This window comes from Grampus griseus (genome assembly GCF_964374135.1).
Source record: "Grampus griseus genome assembly, chromosome: 14".
Taxonomy (NCBI): domain Eukaryota; kingdom Metazoa; phylum Chordata; class Mammalia; order Artiodactyla; family Delphinidae; genus Grampus; species Grampus griseus.
Genome location: NC_139008.1, coordinates 30,313,602 through 30,328,095, shown reverse-complemented (window position 1 = coordinate 30,328,095; position 14,494 = coordinate 30,313,602). Strand labels below are relative to the sequence as shown.

Here is a 14,494-nt window from a genome sequence, read left to right as displayed (position 1 = left end):
TAGGTACTATTAGTATCTTCATTTTACAGATGAGGAAATTGAGGTTTAGAGAGATAAAGAATCTACCCAAGGCTGCATTAGAGATAGTAATGGGTAGGTCTGAAATTCAAAGTCCTTATTTTTCACCACAAGAGGGAAGGTATCTAGAGTGGGGAGGTTTGGTAAGGCTCAAGCTGAGAGGCTGGTTGGCAGCTTGAAAAATACCTACAGTTTTCAGACAAGGGCAGAACTCTTTGGGACTCTCTGGGGAGAGGTGTTTCTGTTGTTTTTTGTGGGAGGTGAAGGATCCCTCCTTACCAGGTTCACCACTGTCTCATACAGAGGCTTTGTTGAATTAGAAAAAGATGCCCCTTCTTCTAGAGGATGCAGCCCCCATTAAGATGTAACAGCTTGGCTATCAAAGTGAAGGCTGGATTCCTGCCCCCATTTGCCCTTTTTTCTGGGCATCCTGTACAGTGAACAGCCTGCACAGATGTTCTTAGTGGCCCTTTTCCTGGCATCCCAAGAATCACATCACTTAGGAGGTCTGGCATGAACATGGCTAGACATTCCCCAACACATAGTTAATCCAGCATCATACAAGGGCAGAAAATGGAGAGCAGCAGTAACTGTATGTGTCTCAAAGATTACAGAACTGAGAACCTGCCTGCTTCCTTTCCTTCCTGGGAATTTACTTGGGAGAAGCAGAAATGTTTAGGGCTGAAAGTATTCACATTTCCTCACAACTGGAGGCAGTAATGAATGAGTTGGGCTTTTTCCCAAATCACTTAGGATTTGGGGGCTTTTTCCCCTTAGGGGCATCTACACAGGAAGTGGGAGCAAGTGGAGGAGGCAGCTTCACCCGAGTCTGTTCCTGAAGTCTCTGGTCCTGGGCATGCAGTCATCTGAGGCACCCCGAAGTATTACATTGGCTTCCATTCCCATAAAATGGGAATAATAATCACACCTGCCTCACGGGATCACTGTGAGGATTGAATAAGTTTCTGTGCATAAAGTGTTTAGAGCAGGAATTTGAGAAGAGTAAGCATTCAGTAAGTGTTAGGTACCACCCCACCACTACCATCAACACCATCATCATTATATTTATCATCATCATCATCATTATCACCATTTATGCCCTCACTCCATTCCTCACTCAGAAGCCTTTTATGGCTCCCCATGGCCTGTAAAATCCAGTCCTAACTTTCCCCAACATGAAACTTTTACTGAAGACACCTATTTCTAAGAGTTTCCCAAACACCTCTCCTCACTCTGTCCCCACTACCCAGAAAGCCCTACACTTTTCACCTCTCAGAACCTACCCCCACCCCCATCTTTCAAGGTCTGGCTTCAGGACCCCTTCCTCTGGGAAGCCCTCCCTGATTGCCCCATCCCACTATATACACTCTCTCCTCTTGCCATGATAACTGTCTTCCCTTTGGCTCCAAGCCATGTTCCACTTCATATAATTAACCACCATTGGTTGTCTACTGTGTACTAGCTACTGTGTCGATTGCTTTAAATGCAGAGCCTCTAACCCTCACCATCCATCCCTGGGTCGTAGGTGTTATTTATTCTCATTACACAGATGAGGAAATGGGGGCCCAGAGAGGTTAAGTAACTGACCCAAGATTGTACAGCTTGTAGGGCAATTGGGGAGTAGAACTGGAATTTAAACTCAAACTCAAGACAGCTCTACTACGCTGTGTTACACTACGTTATAGCAATAGATAAATTTGTATGCATACATATCATCCCTTCAATTAGATTAAGAGCCCATGAAGTTTCAGTGTTCCTTCATTAATTTGATCATTCATTCAGCAACATTTATTGAGCCCCAGTGTGCGCTAGGTCTGGAGGGTCACGGTTCCCCGATGCCCAGCCCAAGGCCGGGCTGGGCAATAAGCATTGCCCAGCATTCGGTGAGAACTAGTTGATTGACTGCACTTTTTCTTGTCTGGGCAGCGGAACTGGACCAGTATGTCTTCCAGGATTCCCAGCTGGAGGGCCTGAGCAAAGACATTTTCAGTAAGTTGGGGGGGGTCCTGGCTTAGCCTGCATTTCCTTCCTTGTTCCTTGGAGAGTGCTGTAATACCTGACAACCACCTTTGATGGATGGTCAGATCATCCCCAACATAGGGACAATGGGAGCTCACCTTGGACGTCCACTGACTGTGTGTGTTGGTGTCTTTGGTTTTTTCCCGAAGTCGAGCACATAGGACTGGAAGAAATGATCAGCGAGAGTGTGGAGGTGCTGGAGGAAGCAGGACAGAAAAGTCAGAAAAGACGTGAGTGAGCCCCTCCCTGATCCGGCCTAGCCTTGCTTGACTCCCAGCCATGCCTTGGCTCTAAAACCTGTTACGGCTCCCCGTTGCTTCCCTCGTTAAGTTCTGTCTGCTCTGCCAGGCTTGGGTATCCCACCCACCTCTTCCCTCACCACTGCTCCCTGGTGACCCAGGGAGGAAGCAGACGGCCCAGGATCAAATGGCCCCTCTCCTGATGGGTCTCTACCTCTGGCTGTTTTGATTGCCATTTCCAAAAGGACCTCTGGGCTCTGGCTTCTCTTCCATCCTTAGTATTTAAGGGAGGTCTCTTCAAGCACAGTTTTTTCCCAGCAAGATCTGGGTTTGAATCCTGGATCTGCTGTTTATAGTCTATATGAACTTGGGCAAGTACCTGCATCTCTCTGAGCCTCCTGGTCAGTCTCCCTGCCTCCTTAATCTGTCCTTACCCGGCAGCCAATGTGGACTTTTAAATGCAAATCAGATCATTTTGCTGCCCTGCTAACCCTCCAATGGCTACAAAATACACACCACAAGGGCTGTTTGATCTGGCCCTTCCCACCTCTCCTAATTCACTATGAGCCACCATGCTCCAGCCATACTGGCTTCTTTCCATTCCTATAACCCATGTATCCTTTTCAGCCTCAGGGCCTTTACACTTGCTGTTCTCTCTATCTGGAATGTCCTCCCCCTTCCCATGGTGGGCTTGGGAATCTGTTAGGTCTTGGCCAGCATGTCACCTCCTCCTGAAGGCTTTCCTAGACCAACTTTTTCCATATAAATTACCTCACTTATTTTCACCTTGTTTGTGTCTCTCCTTCACTGTTGCACTTGTCACAATTTGGACTTATTTTATTTATTGCCTTTTGCTTAGTTCCCCCACTGTGAGGACAGGGACCTTGTCTTTCTTATTACTACATCCCCAGCACCTGGCACATGGCTGGCATGCAGGAACACCTCAATAAATATCCACTGAATGAAAATTTCCATAAAATGGGCCTAACAGTTAATCAAAAGCTTACTATGTGCCAGACCATGTGTAAACCCTGTACCTAGTTATTTAATTTGAACAGGTAAACAGGTGCATGGCATAAAAATTCAAAATGTGTAAAAAATATTCAGTGAAAAAAAATCTCCCTCCCATCCTTTTCCCCCAGTCCCTCATTTTCCCTCCCTGAAGACAATCTATGTTGCCAGTGCCCTTTTAGTCTTGTTAGGAATATTCTATTTGTCTAAAAGCCAGCTCTTAAAAAAATTTTTTTTTTCACACAAATGACCATATTTTACCTACACTCTTTCTTCATTTAACATGTCTGGGAGGTTATTTTCTTAGCACTAATGGAAAACACATGGTCCTGCCTCCAGGAATTTCCCTTTCTATTTTTTTCCTTCCGTTCTTCCCTTCTTTCTTTCTTTCTTTCTCTCTCTCTCTTTCTTTCTTTCTTTCTTTCTTTCTCTTCCTCTCTCTTTTCTTCTTCTTCCTCCTTTCCTTCCTCCCTCCTTCCCTTCCTCCTTTCTTCCTTTCTTTTCATTTCATAAACATTTTCCCTAATATTTTATTATGAAAAATTTCAACATACAGCAAAGATGAAAGAGTTGTACTACAAACAACCATATACCCATCACTTCCATTCTACCATCAGTGTTTGGCTATAGTGGTCTTAACACATCTCTAGCCATCCCTCTATTCATCCGCCCATCCAACCATTTTATTTTTAGAACGTTTCAAGGTAAATTGCAGACACCAGTACTGCCCCATATGCCCTTCAGCATCCTTGTTATTTTTAGGGCTGTGTGGTATTTCACATGATCAACCATAATTTGGTTCATCAGCCTCTTGCTAAGGGACACATAGGGGTTTTCTCAATGTGTTACATGCTTGATACTCACTCAACTGATTTCCAATGAATTCCTGCCAAGTGGGAATCACTGCCCCCATTTCACAGATGAGAGACCAAAGGCTCAGAGAGGCTGTGTTGCAGAGACGCACAGCTAGGACGGGACCAAAAGCAGGGTTTTTTAAATTTTTAGTATTATTTTTTAAAACTCAAACTCATCTTGTGTCCCCTCTGTGGCTCTGCCTCTCCCAGTGCCTCACTGTCCTGGGTGCTTCAAGATGGGGTTTGGGCTCAAGCAAATGAGTAGGGGCAGAAATTGTTGGGGGCTGGGGAGGGAAAGGGACCCCCAAGGCCACTTCCCAGCCATTTAAGGCAATTCTATAGGGCCTGCTGGGGTCCACAAGCCCCTCCTGGCTTGGAATACCCCTTCCCTGGGGCTGATGACCATAGTGTTCTCTCTGCAGCCTTCCCAGAGGAGCTGCCTGTGGATCTGAAGCACAGGAAGCTAGGTGAGCAAGGCGGGTGGGTCCTGGGAGATTGATGGGCAGGAAAGCCAGGGCCTCCTCAGGCCCGCATGTAAACTGGCATTTGAAAGCCGGGGCTCAGAGAGGTGAAGCCACTTGTCTGAGATCACACAGCAAGTGAGAGGTGGAGTTGAGATTCAAACCAAGATCATGATTCCATAGCCCATGCTCTGAAGTTCAGGGACTGCTGGGAGATTCAGCTCCTCCTACAAAGGCTCTCCCCTAACACCTCCCTCCTCTTAACTCTGAGTCAGAGCTGAGACCCCACCCTACCACCACCACCTAGTTCCACTGCCCCTCCAGGCCACATGTCTCCTTCCAGAGTGTAGAGTCATCTCGGATCAGCTAGTTACCCAGTGCCCTCCCACCCTCCATAGAGCCCCCATGCCTCAGTGAGCCTCTTCCCCCATACTCATCAGTCCCGCTCCCCTCCCACTCAGTTGTTATTGCAAAGGTTGGGCAACCAGCCCCTCTGCGGGAACAGACTGAGGAATGAAAGCCTCATAGTCCGATGGAGGAAGCCTGGTCCCTGCCCTCAGAAAGTTCTAATCTGATGGAGAAGACAGGGACCCTGTCCACGAAGACCCCAGGATGATGGAGAAATAGTCTCTGTCTTCAGGGAGCTCCCAATCTGATGGGGGAGGCAAGTCTCCACCCTCCTAGGGCTCCCAATTAAATGGAGGAGATAAACTCCTGCCCCAGTCTGATGGGCAGTGCTTGGGGCCTCTTAGGGGGCCGGGGGCTCAGTGACTGGCTGTACAAGCTGATAGGGGCCTGGGCTAACAGCCTATTCATAGGTCTATCCCACCCCTAGCTCTCCATGGCAGGAAGCTCTCAGGGCCCAGTCACAAAGAGGAGGCTGGGGGTAGAGGGCTGCCTGGCACAGAGCAGTTGCTGATAAAACCAGCTTCACCCAGGGCAGCGAAGAGGACAGGAGTTTCCTTCCACTGCCAGTAGAGATCTGCTCCCAGAGCGCTCCCTACCCTGGGAAGGCCCCTGCAGGCACCCACCCAGATCTCACCCAGCCTCTAACATTGGCCCTTCCTCACAGCTGAGCCCCTAGCCATGCCCGTGGTGACTGGTGCTTTCCTGGTGGGGCTAGTGAGCGACTCTTCAGCTCAGCCCTGCCCATCACCACCTGCTCTGTTCAACAAGGAGCCAGCACCCAGCCAGACCCGGCTGGAGGACACCGGTATGTTAGGGGCTTGCAGAGGGTGGGCTTCCCCGCTGCCCAGAGGCAGGAGCCGCCAGGGACGGGAATTCCTCCCCTACTAGTGTCCCCCACTTCTGTCCCAGCCAATGCCATCCTCGATGTCCCCATCAACCCAGTCTGTGCCAGAAAACATGCCCTGGAAGGAAACGCATTCCTAGGAAACACAGCAGGGAATCCCCGCCAATTAGGGAATTCACCCGCCAGCCCGATGCTTTCATCAGCTGGGAACTGAGCACCCTCTCTGTGCCAGCACCACCACCACAGGCAAGCAGACACAGCTGCGGCTCTCTGGAAGACTGGAGCCCTTTAGAAGGGAGTCAGCTGTTAATTAAGATGTTAATGGAGAATCCCACCTCACTGCCTTTGTCTCTTGCAGTGCCCCCTTCCAGTTCCTTGTTGAGCTGCCTGAGTCTCCCTGCTGGACCCATCCAGATCATCCCCACTCTCTCCACTCTGCCCCAGGGGCTCTGGCAAATCTCAGGGGCTGGGACAGGGGTCTCCAGTATACTCATCTACCAAGGTGAGTATGCGAGGCCGGACGCCCCACCCCCTCTGCCTGTGACCTGACTACTCCCTGATCCCATCCCCCCTCCACCCCACCCCTGTCCCAGATATTTGGCAGTTTTAGCCTAGCACCTTCTCATGGTCCTCCTTCCCCAGAACACCCATCTCTGTCCCCATTTCCCAAAAATCAAAGCGGAGGAGCAGGGCTCCCCAACGTGGTCTGGGTGAGTGATACACCAAGTGGCTAAGTGGCATTTTTTGGGTCACTTTCCCCGAGTAAGCCTTAGTTTCTCCTTTTCTATCAAAAAAAATTAAACTTTATTATATTTTAAAATCACAGCATCGGGACTTTCCTGACAGTCCAGTGGTTAAGACTTTGCCTTCCAGTGCAGGGGGTGTGTGTTCAATCCCTGGTCTCAGAGCTAATATCCCACATGCCTCATGGCCAAACAACCAAAACAAAAACAGAAGCAATACTGTAACAAATTCAATAAAGACTTTAAAAATGGTCCACATCAAAAAAAAAAATCTAAAATAAAAGCACAACATCAATGCATGCTCATTAACAAACCAAGCAATAAGAGATACTTACAAGAGTTCCTGAGTCTCTCCCTCATTCTTTTAGTATACCGTTGTGAACAGTTTGGTATGCATCCTTGCATAGCTTTCTCTGAATTGCCTTGTTTCCAGGTCAGTAAAATGGTCCCTGCTGACCTGCCACATTGAAAGGTTGTGAATTGTCCAAAGGAAGGCATGTTGGTCTCTAAGGGATGGGAGAGAGAATGAGGCTAAGGGGGATACTTCCACTCAATTCAAGAGCATCTTTTGAAGGTTTCATGCCAGTTTTTGTATAATGCGTTGGTGCCCCAGGAGCAAGAGGGTGTTCTGGGCATCCAGGAAAATGAGTACTGACCACACAGTGGGAAAAGTGCTGTATAGCACTTGCCCTAAGCTCCCTATGAGCTGATTGTGTCCATTTCACAGATGGGAAAACTAAGGCTCTGGGAGCCTAGTTGTAACTCCAGAGCTCTTTCCTCAACTTCGGCCTGAAATTTCTTCCTCTGGAAGTTCCCCTCACCTTTCCCCAGACTCCCAGCCCTACAGCCTGATTTGGGAAGGGGGTCACCCAAGTGGGCTCCTTGTTGTTTCTGTACTCCTTGCCCTCCCCATGTAGGTGAGATGCCCCAGGCCAGCCAAACACCCGCCTCCAGCAGCACAGCTGTCCACAGCCTCCCAAAGTCCCCAGACCGGCCCGGCTCCACCAGCCCCTTTGCCCCATCGGCAGCTGACCTCCCCAGCATGCCTGAACCAGCCCTGACCTCCCGTACAAACCTAACAGGTAAGAATCAGCAGGACCTGTGAGAGTTACTGGAAGCAGAACTGAGGCCCTGGGGGAAGGGATTGCCTCAGACAATGAGGTCCACGAACAGAGCTGCCTGCAGACACGGGCAAGTTGTGTTTTTGTGTAAAACAGGGCAGGGAGGGTCTCCAGGGAGGGGGCATACGTGGGAGGGTTGGTGAGGGGAACAATTGGAGAATCCATGGGCCACCAGCCTTCACCATCTTGTTACATGGCAGGAAAACAGGCTCAATGCAGCCAGATCTTCTGAATTGTCAGCAGAATCTGGAGATCTTGATTTTTTTTTTTTTTTTTTTTTTTTTTTTTTTGCGGTACGTGGGCCTCTCACTGTCATGGCCTCTCCTGTTGCGGAGCACAAGCTCCGGACGCGCAGGCCCAGCGGCCATGGCTCACGGGCCCAGCCGCTCCGCTGCATGTGGGATCCTCCCGGACCAGGGCACGAACCCGTGTCCCCTGCATCGGCAGGCGGACTCTCAACCACTGCACCACCAAGGAAGCCCTGGAGATCTTGATTTTAACATAGATATTGTGATTTTTAAAACACTGGTGAAAATTTTAAAAGTACAGCTGGCCAAAAAAAGACATCTTTGAGCAGGATACAGCCTCAGGTCACCACCTGGTAACCTCCATCTTGCGGAGACTCAGCCCACGTCAGCTCTGACCTTGCGATACTCAGAGGACCGATGCCCCAGAGGGAGGGAGGTCCCTGGGACGCCCCTCACCCTAACTCTGACACTGGCTTCTTCCCCTCCAGAGGATGAGATGTCCCCCACCCAATGCCCAGCAGCTCACGAGGCATCCAGCAAGCTTCCCAAGTGGCCTGGTGAGTGGTGGCAGGGTCCCTCTGCCTGGGTGCTGGAGGCTTCCTGTCACTCATTCACCCAACACTTATTCAATCCCTCACTTGTTGGCTCATTCATTCATTCACTTGCTCATTTGATTCCGCCATCTCAGCATTCATTCCGCCAGTTATACCTACACTTAGAGCAACATTTACTGAGGACCTGCCCCTCGTAAGCCCATGCTAGGTGTTGACATCTTGTTTGTGAGGCTGAGAGAATGAAACAGGGAAGGGAGGGTGATTGGGAGAGTGGGTGAAGGCAGGAGTGGATGATGGGTGTGGGAGAGATGGAAGGTGGGAATGAAAGGGCAGCTGAGAGAATGGCCAGACGACTGAGTCTGACTCTGTTCCAGGTACACTTCCAGGCACATGAGATGTGGTCAATCATTAAAGTTGTAAACAGGGACTTCCCTGGTGGTCCAGTGGTTAAGACTCTGCGCTTCCATTGCAGGGGGCGCGGGTTTAATCGCTGGTCAGGGAACTAAGATCCCGCATGCCTCCCGGGATTGTTTGCGGCCAAAACAAACATACAAAGTCATAAATAACCCCAGTATGATCCCCATTTTACAGATGAGGAGACTGAGGGCTAGTGGGGTATATCACATGCTCAATGTAACAGCAATACGTGGTAGAGCTGGAACTTGAACCAGAAACCTGGATTCCACTATCTTAACTCTTAGCACCACCAACCCCACCATGACCTCCCTATGGTCAGTGAACAAAAGAAGAAGGTTAGTGAGTAAATGAAAGAGTGGACAGATAATCAAGTGAGAAGATGAGTGAATGAATGGGTGTAGGAATGAATGAATGAGTGTCTGGGTAATTGAAGGAGGCAGCTAATCAAGAAGGCAGTCGGGGAAGACTTTGACGAATGGATGAACAAGCTAGTGATGGTGGCCGGGCTGGCCACTCTGCTGCCCTCACAGTGGCCAGTCCTGCCACTAGCATCCTCCTCTCCCCCACCCCACACCCTTTGACATGTGCAGAGAGTGTGGAACAATTCTACTGCTCGCTACGGAACAAGTACCAGGCTAAGCCCGCAGGCCCAGAAGGCATCCTGGTGGAGGTGGACCTGGTGAGGGTAAGGCTGGAGAGGAGCGGCGGCAAAAGCCAGGACAGAGAGCTGACCACCCTGGACTGGGCAGAGCGGCAGCCGGCCCGAGGAAGTCTGGGCGAGGTGCTGCTGGCCTCTAGCAACCACCGGCGGCCACGTGAGACGCAGGTGATCGCCGTGCTGGGCAAAGCAGGACAGGGGAAGAGTCACTGGGTCCAGGCCGTGAGCTGGGCCTGGGCCTGCGGCCAGCTGCCACAGTACGACTTTATCTTCTGCATCCCCTGCCACTGTTTGGACCGTCCGGGGGACACCTACCGCCTGCAGGATCTGCTCTTCTCCCTGGGTTCACAGCCACTGTCAGTGGACGACGAGGTCTTCAGTTACATCTTGAGGAGGCCCGACCGCATTCTGCTCATCCTGGATGCCTTCGAGGAGCTCGAAGCCCAAGACGGCTTCCTGCACAGTGCGGGCGGACCCACGTCGGCAGAAGCCCGCTCCCTCCGGGGGCTGCTGGCGGGCCTCTTCCAGCGCAAGCTGCTGAGAGGCTGCACCCTGCTGCTTACAGCCCGGCCCCGGGGCCGCCTGGCCCAGAGCCTGAGCAAGGCCGACGCTCTGTTCGAAGTGGCCGGCTTCTCCGCCCAGCAGGCCGAGACCTATGTGATGCGCTACTTTGAGTGTTCGGGGACCACCGAGCACCAAAAGAGAGCCCTGGCGCTCCTCCAGTCCCAGCCATTTCTCCTGAGTCACAGCCATAGCCCCACTGTGTGCCGGGCCGTGTGCCAGCTCTTGGAGGCCCTCCTGGAGCTAGGTGATGAGGCCCAGCTGCCTTCCACGCTCACGGGACTCTATGTTGGCTTACTAGGCCCAGGAGCCCGTGACAGCCCCCCAGGGGCCCTGGTGGGACTGGCCAGGCTGGCCTGGGAGCTGGGCCGCGGTCACCAGAGCAGCCTGCGGGAGGGCCAGTTCCCATCGGCCGAGGTGAGGGTCTGGGCTGTGGCCCAAGGCTTGGTGCAGCCCACCCCGGGGGCCCCGGAGACCAAGCTGGCCTTCTCCAGCTTCCTCCTGCAATGCTTCCTGGGCGCCATGTGGCTGGCTCTGAGCAGCGAAATCAAGGACAAGGAGCTGCCGCAGTATTTGGCATTGACCCCGAGGAAGAAGAGGCCCTATGACAACTGGCTGGAGGGCGTGCCGCGCTTTCTGGTTGGGCTGGTCTTCCAGCCTCGTGCCTGCTGCCTGGGAGCCCTGGCAGGGCTGGCGGGCTCCACCTCAGCGGTCAGGAAGCAGGAGGTGCTCACCAGGTACCTGAAGCGGCTGCAGCCTGGGGCGCTGAAGGCGGGGCGGCTGCTGGAGCTGCTGCACTGCGCCCACGAGGCGCTGGATGCCGGGCTTTGGCAGCATGTGCTGCAGGGGCTCCCGGCCCACCTCTCGTTCCTGGGCACCCGGCTCACACCTCCCGACACCTACGTGCTGGGCAGCGCCTTGGAGGCGGCGGGCCGAGACTTCTCCCTGGACCTCCGCAGCACTGGCGTTGACCCCTCTGGACTGGGGAGCCTCGTGGGACTCAGCTGTGTCACCCATTTCAGGTGGGGGCCGGGGGCAGGAGAGTGGGATCCTTTGCCTTGGGCACCTACAGCGGTCTTGGTGCTGTGCCCAGTGCTGACTCTGTGGGGTCTCATTCAGCATGAATGGCAGCCAGATGGGGGCAGAAGTGATTCTATCCTTTTTTAAGATGAGGAAGCCAAGGCTCAGAGGGGTACGGTAGCTTGCCCAAGGTCACACAGCCAGCATCATTCTTTCAACCAGTATTTGAAGGCTGGCCTTATGACAGGCGCTGGGCCACGTCTAGAATCTAAGACTGACCTGGGTTTGAATTCGTTTTCTTTTCTCCATCCCCTGATCAAGCCACTGTTTTGTCATGGTTAGATTAAAGCCATAGCCTCCCCTGACCTCCCTGCCTCCATTCTCCTCTTCCACGCCACTTTATATTCAACCATCAGCGCACATCTCCCTAGAAATTGCATCTGATCATATTCCATCCTTCCTTACAATCTTTCAGAGGCACCCCACCTCCCTCAGGATGAAGTCAAAGTTCCTTAATTTAAATTAAGGAATCTAAATCCTTCAGTGATCTGTTTGATCATTTAAGCCTCATCTCCAGAGAATCTCTGCCACCTTCCCCCGAAGCATACTTTACCCAAGCTGTAAGGTCTACACCATTGTAGTGGTTCAACTGAGAATTTAGCACTGAGCTTCCTGGTAGCCAAAGCAAAAAGGGAAATAAAACCACTGGGAGAGTTGAGAAAAAGGAGGAATTGATAAAGACTTGAGTGGTCATGGAAAACGTTCTAGAGGAAGTAGGGGTTAAGTTGAGGAAGGAAAATATCTGAATAGGTAGGAGGTCCTTCATGGAGCCGCCACCCCCCCACCCCCCACATTATGGTCTAGCCCAGTCACCATGACTGGGTCTGAAGCCCTTCCTCCACAGGGCTGCCTTGAGTGACACAGTGGAGCTGTGGGAGTCCCTACAGCAGCATGGGGAGGCCAAGTTACTCCGAGCAGTGAAGGAGAAGTTCACCATTGAGCCTTTCAAGGCTGAATCCATGAAGGATGTGGAAGACCTGGGCAACCTCGTGCAGATCCAGAGGTGAGAGGGGAAGGGCATGGGAGTTGGTCCAGACCATGCAGGACCTAATATTAAGTTTGCTATTAACACTTCTTCCTCTTTTGGGGGGACCTCCCCTGCTCCCCGCCAGCCAATGACCATCTAAAATCTCTCACTGCAGTCACCACCCAGGCAGAGTCCCCAAGATTTATCACTCTGTCCACTTCAGAACTTGCCATCATGTACCCAATTCTTTCTCAGCTAAAGCCAAGGAGATATTCTCTCCTGCTAAGAGTTCATAAGCTGCCTTCTGCATCCAGTAACACAAATGACACCTATGGCCACCTTTCAAGGCAGCCAGGACCAGTATCATTCCCATTTTCTAGATGGCAGAGGTCTAAGGTTCAGAGGGCAGAGGAAACGTGACCACAGAGCAACTGTCTTTCCCTCATTCCTTCATCATACATTGTTTGAGCACCTACTATGCGCTGTCTGGGATGGGTGTGGGTAATGCCTCCTCTAAGGCTCTTTTCCGTGAAACACACAGTAATGCCTTAATAATATCCTGTCCTGAGGTTTTTCTTTTTAACAAGGGGACAACAGTAGCCCAAGGAAGGCAGTCCTTCTGGGGAATTTTGGGCACTGGGGCAGGCGTCCCCCCTAGGAGGGGGCTCCATGACAGGTGAGGAGCCAGCTCTTCCCTAACATTGCCCGTTCTCTCCAGGACAAGAAGTTCCTCTGAAGACACGCCTGGGGAACTCCCTGCCATCCGAGACTTAAAGAAGCTGGAGTTTGCGTAAGCAAAGGGGTAAATTGTCTCGGGTCCCCACGAGGTTTCTCCTCTGGCATTAGCTGGGCTTGTGCCACCAGAATGGAGATGGGTCCTCAGAATCATTCTCACCCTCTTGCCCCACCACTCTGGAAACCAGCTTCCAGCAGCTGGGGCATGGCCGGTCTGGGCTAGTCCTGGAGGTTCTCGGGGGTGAAGCTAACTTGCCCATTTGCTGGTGAACATACTCGTTCGCATCCACTCATTCAACAGACCTACTCATATGACCGAGGCCACTGTTCTCAATGAGCTTGCTGTCCAGTGTAAATAGACAATTACCACCTGCTGTGATTAGTGGCCAGAAACTCAAGGGCTGTGAGCGTGAAGACTTAGGGGAGGTCAAGATGACTTCCTGGAAGAGGAGACTGAAGGCTTGAAGCTTGACAAAGAAATAGGAATGAACCATGCTGGGTGGAGATATTATCTCCCCACTGTACAGAAGCAGACACTGAGGCCTTGAGAGTGTAAATTGTTTGTCCAAAGTCACAAATGTCAGGTCAGCCTGGCTGTTGCTCCAACAAACAAAAAAGTTAAATTCATGGTAGGTCCTTGTTAGGGATCTAAAATCATCCAACAATTAAGAAGGAATTATTAAACAACTACAGTGTACTCAGTGCCATAATCTTATTAATTTCAAGAGCCACTCTGGGAGATAGTCATTATCATCCCAATTTTACAGATGAGGAAACTGAGGCCTAGTGAGGTTAAGTAACTTGTCCAAGGTCCCCAGCTGGTCACCCACAAGCTGTCTGCTCTTCCTGATCACAGCTCCCCCCCGTGCCCCAGAAAAAGCCAAGCGTTTCTTCTTTTGAACAGCGACAAGAGGCCAAATTTGTGCAGAGGTGAAAAATATTGCTGAAAAGAGGAACTGTATGAAAACAATCACCAAGGGCCCCTTCTGGCTTTGAATTATTTTTAGCTTAAAAAGCCCCTAATTCAAGGTCGGAACTGTGCTCTGGGGAACAGCAGCCATGGGGTAGAACAGCCCAGAACCCGGAGAGTAGCCACCTGCAGGCCAGAAGCCCTGAGAAAGTTCTGAGGAAAGAAGGAAGGAAGGAAAGGACTATTTTGGGCGTGAGACTGGCAGCCACCATGCCGGGCACCCTGTAGATCTCATGTGCATGTAGATTAGGCCCCTCAGCCGCTCAGAACCCTGCAGGGGCTCTGCTGGTGGACGATTCTCCCCTGATTCAGCCCCCATTTACCTCTTCACCCTCGCCTCCTGCACTCTTTCCAGCCACGTGGGTCCTCTTAATGGTTTTCAACCTCACTAGGCATGGTCCGACCCCTGGGCCTTTGCACTGGCTGTGCCTTCCACCCAGGACACTCTTCCCCAGGTATCAGCATGGCCCACTCCCTCACTTTCTTCCAGTTTTCAGTGAGAGAGGCCTTTTCTGACTCCTGTATTTAAAAGTACAGTTCTGCCCTGCTCACACTGTGCTTTTCTCTGTATCAATTATCTCCCACA

The 14,494-nt window shown here is 51.5% G+C and overlaps 1 protein-coding gene across 1 annotated transcript in view; it reads left to right on the top strand.

Moving 5' to 3' along the window:
• CIITA (class II major histocompatibility complex transactivator) overlaps window positions 1-14,494 on the top strand; it is a gene marked incomplete at its 5' end in the record, with an annotated part of 48,123 nt that overhangs the window by 25,079 nt on the left and 8,550 nt on the right. The window contains 10 exons of the mRNA XM_082670418.1: window positions 1,945-2,007; window positions 2,187-2,267; window positions 4,564-4,608; window positions 5,675-5,815; window positions 6,213-6,356; window positions 7,515-7,679; window positions 8,455-8,523; window positions 9,528-11,178; window positions 12,081-12,239; window positions 12,922-12,993. Coding sequence (XP_082526544.1) covers window positions 1,945-2,007; window positions 2,187-2,267; window positions 4,564-4,608; window positions 5,675-5,815; window positions 6,213-6,356; window positions 7,515-7,679; window positions 8,455-8,523; window positions 9,528-11,178; window positions 12,081-12,239; window positions 12,922-12,993 — 2,590 coding nt within the window. The remainder of the gene's footprint in view (window positions 1-1,944; window positions 2,008-2,186; window positions 2,268-4,563; window positions 4,609-5,674; window positions 5,816-6,212; window positions 6,357-7,514; window positions 7,680-8,454; window positions 8,524-9,527; window positions 11,179-12,080; window positions 12,240-12,921; window positions 12,994-14,494) is intronic.